Source organism: Mus caroli, chromosome 1 (assembly GCF_900094665.2).
Source record: "Mus caroli chromosome 1, CAROLI_EIJ_v1.1, whole genome shotgun sequence".
Lineage (NCBI taxonomy): Eukaryota > Metazoa > Chordata > Mammalia > Rodentia > Muridae > Mus > Mus caroli.
Window position 1 is genome coordinate 52870291 of NC_034570.1, and position 8999 is coordinate 52879289.

The following is an 8999-nucleotide window of genomic DNA, read 5'->3' on the forward strand; positions in this document are numbered from 1 at the left end:
CTAAAAAGTGTACAGCAATCTCTTTTAGGGGCTGGAGAGATGGCTCAGAGCTTAAGAGATTATAAAAAATCTGGCTACTCAGCATCCAGCGGCCCTGAATTCTGTTCCTAGCACCCGCATCAAACGGCTTAGAGTTCCCTATGAGTCCAGTTCCAGGGGATCCAATGCCTTCCTCTGACCTCTGCAGACATCTGTACACAAGTGGGCACATACACAGATATACAAATGAATGGATATCCCAAGTTATTTCATACACTGTGTTCAAAGTTCAAAACCTTCCCTACGTGAGAGAAAGTATAGAGATTATTTATCTGAAACCAGATGCTACCCAGAATTCTAGCGGGATGGTATCTTTTTAAGAGAATAAGACTCCCTGGGAAGTTCTGGGTGCCTCCATGTACATATGGTAGCATCTGCTCAGTGATCAGTCAATGACAGGGGAGCCCCACATCTGCAAGTAACATCTGCTGGCTGTTCGTGTATAGAAACAGAGTTTATATCCAGAGTCAATGTTTTCTATCACTTTTATTTATTCTTCCTAGCTCTGTCTCTGATAAAACTCTGTCTATTTTAGCAAGTGCTTACCTTGCAGTGAGGAGCCTGGAGGACTTGTCTTAGCTCTTGGATCTCAGGGGAACTGGAAGCTTTGGGTAACAGCTCCAAGACCTGATGCATGATGGAAAAATATACAGCATACAATATTTTTAAGCCATGTGGCTCATGCCTCTAATGCTAGCTCTTGAGAGGCTGACCTGTGGGGATCAACAAGTTTGAGGCTAGCTTAGCTACAAGGCGAGTTACAGACCACCCTGGCCTGCAGGGGAGACCCTGTTTCCAAAAAAAACAAAGTGAAATAAAATATGTAAAAATTTCATCTTCTGGGGCTGGGGAGATGGCTCAGGCTTATGAGTACCTGCTGCTCTTTTAGAGGACCCACATCCTGTTCCTAGTCCCACTTATGTGGCTCACAGCTGCCTGCTATGTAAATCCAGCTGGCCTCCCATAGTCAGTGCCACACAGGTTGAAGAGTAGATGTTCTAACGTGATGTAGCTTCTTTTTCTGTCTCCAGACACAGGGCCTGGTAGGTAGATGTAGACCTTAACAGTCTTTGTAACAAGGGCCCTGACCTGTCATTAACTGAGACAGGAAAGGCTAAGAGAGGAGTGAGTTAAGGGGGCATGTTGAGGGCATGTTTTGCTTGGGGTGCCCATCCAAATTTGAGGAGGATGAGGAAGAGAAGGCAGTTGGCTAGCAGAGACTGGAATCCAAACAGAATCTACGTTAGAACTGGAGAATCATTACCGTAGACTCACCATGTTTACCTAAGGTCAGTTAAATGCAAAGGGAGAGACGGCCATGTGGTGAAAGTGTGTGTGTGTGTTAATTTTGGAAGACAAGTTTCTTTACATTAAGTTCAATGAAGAACTCTTATTAAGGGCTGGAGAGATGGCTCAGCAGTTCAGAACACTTGACTACTCTTCCTGAGTTCAAATCCCAGTAACCACATTGTAGCTCATAACCATCCGTAATGAGATCTGATGCCCTCTTCTGGTGTGTCTGAAACAGCTACAGTGTACTCATATACATAAAATAAGTAAACAAATGTTTTTAAAAAGAGATAGCTTTTATTAGAAGGCATACTCAGTGACCAAGTTTCCCCAACAGAAACTTCCATTCATTTACACAAACCTTACAGGTCAGAGGATATCAGCAAGGGCTCTCTGGCTCTTCTGGATAGAACCTCCTTACCTCACAGGCTAAGATCTGTGCATGAGTTGTAGCAGGAACTAGCTTCTTCTCTTTAAACCTCTGGAGGCAGTCGTAGACCTGCAGGAGGGTAAAAAGGGCAAATGATATGGAGGATGTGGCCAGGAACATTTTAAAGTAAAAGCTCTCAAAGGAAGAAACAGCCTAAGGCAGCCATGCTGACAGCCAAACAAGTGACACTATGTGACTCTAGGCTGAGTGAAATGCCCCCCACTGGAGGGCCCAGGGCTTCAGAAGTGTCACTTCTGGCTGCTACCAGGAAATGGACAGTCCTAGAACAATCTCATTAATGAAAAGTATGCAAATTTTCCTCTTTTTACAGTGAGGGAAATAAAGGAAAGATTTCTGGGACTGACCTCAGCAGGGATCTATACACAGTGTATATGAGGCTTCTCAAGGGAGGGTCTATGGAGTCGAGACCCCTTAGGACCTCTGTGCTGGACAACCGTGCAGGGAATGAACTGTGTGGCTCATGACCCACCAAGGATCCTGAATAAGAAGCCAGATATTCAAAAGGCACTCATCCACTGTGCTCTGCTCTTTGAAGTTGCTTAGTTCTCCTTCCTCAGGCAATTCTCCAGAGGGAATTCACTTGTGCAAATTCCAGCTTCATCCCCCCTGATCCCTGGGGAATCTTTTCTGTGCCACACCAACCCCAGTAGAATCTGTGTGACAAGTTTCACAGACTGAGGCAAAAACTTCAAAAGAAGGAGGCCTCCTGGAACCAGTTATGGAACTCTTGGCCAGAGCAAATTATTGAGCCGTAGTTCTCATGGCAATTTATCTGTCCTATTTTCTCTTATTCCTTTTCTTATTTACACGTTCCTGGTAAGCCTAGGCCAAGATCTTAAGCGAGAATAATGGGTAAGAAGCCATCCCTTGAGATGGGGTCACTAACATGACTTTATCTCTGGGAAAACCAATGCTTTACTTTATAAATCATTTACCAAATTATATAATAGTAATATGATAGATAAAAACTTTCCCAGCAACACACTTTCATATGGCTACGCGTGTGTCATCAGAGGTGGGCTTTGGTATGTGGTAAAGAAAGCCTTAAAAAAAAAAAAAGAATTAAAATAGTTTAAATGTATGTGTTGAAGATTTATTTAAAAAATCAGGCATTAAATGTTAAACAATAATTGACCATAAAGATTTATTAACCTGCTCTTGGAAATATGCCCCTAGCCTTGGATGACTGCCCCACTGATTATATCTTTTCAGAGTTGTAACACTTGGAGGATTTCTATTAATCATGATAGTACCTGTTCTGTTTGTGATTCACTGAATACGTCTTTTCAAAGTTGTAATGTTTGCTTGATTTTTGTGCTTTACTGTGCCAAATGATAATGATGGTAGTTGTAATTGCTTCATTGAACACATCTTCTAAGAGTTGTAATATTTGGGTTTTTTTAATGCATAAAAACCCATGCTTGGGAGTTGCAAAATATACTCAAATTCAAACTGCCTCTGTGTTTGTTTCTGTTTGTCACTGCCGAATTTTTTACCCACCTAACTTTCGAGGAACCTCATCCCAGGGACCCCCAGGGACCACTGGGGTGGTCCATGGCATTTCTGTATAGGATGAGGTCAGGCTAAGTAAGCAATGCTTGCTGGGCTTCACAGTGCTGTCCCTCATCTTATCTGGGGAGTCAGATTTCTCTTACAGGTGGAGAAAGGAGGTCCAAGAGGCAGTTTACCCTTTCCTATTATATCTGTGATGAGTGAGCTTTCTGCTCTTCTGTAGGGCTGGTACTCAGGTATGTGGAAGTGATCTATGCTGATTGACAGCTGTAGGGAACACTAAGCAAAAGAACCTGTTGATCATTTATAATGAGAGTAAAACTCCCCGGTCCTGGAAGGTGCTAGAAGGGGGTGGGGTGTAGGTGTCAAGGTCAGGCTAGGCACAATCTACACCCTGAGTTCCAGGCCAGCCAGGGCTAAACATGAGACTCTGGATCAAAAGCTATAAAACAATTGTGTCCTTGGTCATGCAGAAGATGTTACCACTTCAATTCTATAGAATATTAGCATACATCATAAGGCTGACCATATTTCAGGCTTAATTAGAAGAAACGCTCACATTTCCAAAAATAACTCCAAAAGGATTTTTCTTAAGAACACTTGTTCAGAAAATCTACTTTATATGATGCACAGATGTTTGTTTGGTTTTGGTTTTCGAGACAGGGTTTCTCTGTATAGCCCTGACTGTTCTGGAACTCACTTTGTAGACCAGGCTGGCCTCGAACTCAGAAATCCACCTGCCTCTGCCTCCCAAGTGCTGGGACTAAAGGCGTGCGCCACCACTGCCCGGCGGTGCACAGATTTTTAATCAAATTAAAAGGATTCTATCAAGGTAAGAAAATGTTATGAGTTCCAAAAATGTGGATGTTTTACTTCTTGATTTTAACAAAAGAGGAATGATGTTTTGTTATAATATTTTTTGTTTTGTCTTTCTTGAGACACAGTTTCACTATCCCTGACTTGCCTGAAACTGACTGTGCAGACAAGGCTGACTTACAGAGATGCACCTGCCTCTGCCTCCCACGTGCTGGGATTAAAGGGATATTCACCATCCCTAGCCAGGAGTGGCTTTTTATAAAAGCGTTCTTATTTGTCCAGCGTTGTTGGCCTTAAGGACAAAGGATTGTGGGGCCATTGTGGATATGGTGGCCATTGTGATAACTGATTTGTGATCACAGGGACTTCCAAAAGAAGTTGGAGACAGTAAAGAAAAGAGCAGACATAGTTTTTCATTCCTAAATGCTTCCAAAGCAAACAGGGGCATGTCTATGTCTGTCTGTCTCTCTGGATGTATGTGTGCCTGTCTGTCTCTGTGTGTATGTGTGTCTGTCTCCCCCCTCTTGTGTGTGTATGTTTGTGTATCTTTTCTTCCCCCTTTTTGGAGACAGGGTCTCATTGAAGACATCCAGGCTGTCTTCAAATTGACCTTGTAGTCATAAATGACTTTGAACTTCTGATTATCTTGCCTCTCTCTCCTAATTGCTGGGATTAAAGGTATGTACCATCTCACTGGTGTAAGCGGTTTGAATGAGAATGACTTTCATAGGTTCATATGTTTAAAATTTACTCACTAGGGAGTGGTATTGTTTGGGAAGGGTTAGAAAATATAACTTTGTTGGAGTGGGTGTGGCCTTGTTGGAGGAGATGTGTTACAGGGGTGGGCTTTGAGGTTTCAAAATCCCATGGTATGCCCCTCTCTGCCATCTGCCTTAAGATCAGGATATAAAACTCTCAGTTCCTGCCTCAGTGGCATAGCTATTGTGTCCCATCGTGAAAATCCTGGACTCACCCTCTAAAACCATAAGCAAGCGCCCCGTTTGCTGCTTTGGAAGAGTTGCCTTTATCACGGTGTCTCTTCACAGCAAGAGAACAATAACTAGCACCCCTGTTTTACAGTGATGGGGTCTATCCCAGGGCTCTGTGCATGTCAGGCAGGCACTTTACAGAACTTGCTGTACCACCAAAAGTGATCCCAGACAGAACAGAGAAGAGTCAAGCACTGGTGAAGGAGCATGTGCAGTGTTGGGCCACCCCATTACTCTCTGGAGAAGGGGATCAGTGATGATGAGGCTGAGAAAGAGAAAGGAGAGAAAGGTAAGGACGATGAGAAAAGACCTAAGCTTGAAGATTCTGGATCAGGTGACGAGGGTGTCACTGGCAAAGATAAAAAGAAGACTAAGGACAAATACATTGATCAGAAGAACTGAACAAAGCCAAGTCTGCTTAGACCAGAAACAGTGATGATGTCACTCAGGAGGAATATGAAGAGTCTTTAAGAGCCTCAACACTGACTGAGAAGACACTTAGCAGCCAAGCGCTTTTGTGTAGAAGGCTAGTTGGAATCCAGGGCATTGTTATTTATCCATTGGCTTGCTCCCTTTGACCTCTTTGAGAACAAAAGGAATGACATCAAACTATGCCCTTGTGTGTTCATGGTGCGACAGCCGTGATGAGGTGATACCCAAGTATCTCAGTTCACCCGTGGCATGGTTGATTCTGAAGCCCCACCCTTTAACATCTCCAAAAACTGCTCCAGCAGAGCAAACTCTTCAAAGTCATCCAGGTCTTGAAGCTGGAAGAAAACTACAAGAAGTTTTATGGGTATTCTCTAAGAATCTAAAGCTTGGAGTCCATGAAAGTTCCACCCACCAGCTATGCTTCTCTGAGCTACTGTGCTGCCATACCCTCTTAGCCTGGAGAAGAGACAGTGTGTGTGTGTGTGTGCTACAAGGAAACACAGCAGTCTGCCTACTACATCACTGGTGAGAGCAAAGAATGAGAGGCCAACTCCACCTTCACTGAGGATGTGGGGAAGAGGTCTTTGAGCCTCTTGACAAGTTTGGCAGCTCAAGTTGTTGATGGGAAGAGCCTGGACTCTTAAACATCCAAAGGTGTTCTGGAGCCACCAGTAAGAAAAATGGAGGGCAGTGACTCAAGTTTTGAGAATCTCTGAAAGATCATGAAGGAGAAGATGGAGAAGGTGACAATCTCCAATAGGCATGTATCCTCACCCTGCTACCCTGTGATGAGCACAGTAGCTAGACAGCAAACACAGAGCAGTTCACAGAGGCCCAGGCACTATGAGACAACTCTATCGGGGGCTATGTCATGGTCAAACAGCACTTGGAAATCAACCCTGACCACCCAGTTATGGAGACCCTACAGCAAATGGCTGGGACTGGCAGAAGCAAGGTTGTCAAGGACGTGGAGGCAATGTGTTAAAGCTGCACTCTTCCTTCCTGGCTATCTCCTGAGGAACCTGAGATCCACCCACCCATGATCACAGTGGGCCTGGGTACTGATGATGATGGGTGATAGTGGAGGAGTCCAGCCATTCCTGTTCCTGATGATGCTGAGAATGCATCTCACGTGCAAGCAGTTTAGAGTTCCCCCTGGAAACCCTGTGACCTATGCACAGTTTTTCCTATGGATCCTCAAGCAGCCATGACTGGCCTTGATCCACTTGGCTCTCTACTTCTGTTTTCTTCTTCCCTGTTCTTTTATAGTAAGACAGGAAATCCTCCTCTACCTGACAGTAAGGTTAGATGTGTTGAATTGGGGTTTTATGGAAGTTTTTTCTCAAATTAAAAGTATGCAAAAATAAAGAAGCAGTTTTATTTTAAAAAGCAAATAAAATAAACCAACACTTTTTAGCATAGCTTTACAGCAACCTGAATGGTCTAATACACGGGCTTTTGCTATCCAGAGCAAAGAAAGGCTTTAAGCACTCACCTTGAGCAGAGCCTGCAGCCATGGTGAATGGAGGAGGTCATATAAGAGACACAGACCATTCACATCTCGGCTGTAGAAAAGGCTCAGTTCCTGCAGTAGGAGCCTCAGGATTCCAGAGAGACCTAGAAAAGGTCAGAGGGCAGCTGGCGGGTAAGGGCAGCAAGGAAGATGTTGTGACCGGGGCTTCTGTGACTGCTGAGTTTGCCAGGTACTCCGTACAAGGGGACAACGCAGGGCTTAAGGCTCCATGCCCTGTCCTATCATTTATGTAACAAACTGTGAAAATTTTTCTTTTGTAAACTGCACATAAGCTAGCACCCTCTTGGAACTGTGCCTAACATGAGACACTGAGACTAACACAATGTTCTCCACTTCCACCTTACCAGGCAGGAACTTGTCCCTAAACCATGCGGGTGTTTCCAGGGCCTTCCTTCTCCAAGTCAAACACAGTTGGTTTTGTTCATTCTTTCTAAAATCATTTATTGAAAGTGTTACTGAAAACCTCTCCCATTAGACTTTAAAAATTTAGAGTTACATTGCATTATTTATTTGTGTGGGACAAGGGGCACACATGCCACAGCAATTGGGTAAAGGTCAGAGGACAACTTGTAGGAGTTAGATCTCACCTTTGGCCCTGTGGATCCCAGGGAGAGAAAGCTCATGTTGTAAGTCTTGGCAGCAATAGTCTTTGCCCAGTGAGCCATCTGGCCGCCCTCCCATTAGATTTTACTTACTTAGCTAGCGTGTGGAGGTCAGAGGACAGTTTGAGGGAGTTGATTCTCGCCTTCTGACTCAGGTCACTAGCATCCTCACTCACTGAACCTTTTGCCGTTCCTTCATTAAATTTCCTGATATAACTATCAATCATCTACCAAGTAAAGGAACTACATGTAGAGTAAATCATTGACTTTTTCTTTATAAAAAAAAAAATCTCTTTTTAACTGTTACTTTGGATGCGAACAAGTTGTGCAGTTCTGAGTTTTCTATAAACCAGTGTGGCCTGGTGGGGCTCAGACCCTTTGGTGGCAACGTCTTCCTTGCACTGACAATGGCTTGCAGAACTATCAACACTGGCTCTAGTGGACAAAGGCACAGAAGAAGCTTCCTGTGCGGATGAAGGCAAGTCACCCTGTGTGCTTGATCACGTACTCAGATATTACCAACCATCTCTTCTGGCCTAGGAAGGAACTCTGGAGACACATACCATTCTCAGGATTAGGTGGCGTGGAAAGAGCCCTGTCCTCGTCGGTCAGCTCTGCATCTCTGTCAGACTGTCTCATCCTCCCTGCTGGAGCTTGGAAAGGAAGTCAGGAATAAGACGCAAATCGACAGATGGCGTATTGTCACTTGGCCACAGCAGCCGGTGCTCAGCACTCTGGAGCATATTTTCAACAATATTCTGCAAGCCTAGCACTAGGGCACAAACACTAGGATGTGCATCAGGTAAAACAGCCTTGTCCTATGATATTCCTATCCAAATCAGCTGCTGCTAGCTGTGTAAAAGAGAAAACTATTCTCCCACAAACACTCCCCTACCCCACCTTTCGTCTTTAATACATTATTTTAAATTGTTTACATACACAGTCATACATACACTCACATGTGTATAATTCAGTTTAGCTTAGAGGTCAGAGGATAGGTTTCAGGAATCAGTTCTCTCCCTCCACCATGTGGGTCATAGGGACCAGTCTCAGGCTGTCAGCCTTGTGGGCAAGTGCCTTTACACAGAGCCATCTCAGCAGGCCATCCATCTCTTATAGTAACGGGCAGGTCCTGTTTTATCTACCCGCTTTCCATCTGTTTGCCTGGGTGAATTACACACTGGTGAGGGCTCAGAGGGCCTCCCTGGCCTGAACACACACTGATGCTCCATTCTGCATGTCGCACTTTGTGGTTCTTCATGGAGCTTGCTGATCAGTTGCACAATTCCTGTTAGGCGACTGTATGGAACTCTGTGACACAGGTTACTGTCCTG

General features: G+C 44.4%; 1 protein-coding gene across 1 annotated transcript in view; it reads right to left on the minus strand.

Annotated features, from left to right (window-relative positions):
• Mpp4 (membrane palmitoylated protein 4) overlaps nucleotides 1-8318 on the minus strand; it is a 39433-nt gene extending 31115 nt beyond the window's left edge. The window contains exons 1-4 of the mRNA XM_021164816.1: nucleotides 8229-8318; nucleotides 7025-7146; nucleotides 1751-1828; nucleotides 586-666 (exon numbers count right to left, since the gene is read on the minus strand). Coding sequence (XP_021020475.1) covers nucleotides 586-666; nucleotides 1751-1828; nucleotides 7025-7146; nucleotides 8229-8304 — 357 coding nt within the window. The 5' untranslated portion in view covers nucleotides 8305-8318. The remainder of the gene's footprint in view (nucleotides 1-585; nucleotides 667-1750; nucleotides 1829-7024; nucleotides 7147-8228) is intronic.
• Nucleotides 8319-8999: the final 681 nt, after the last annotated feature.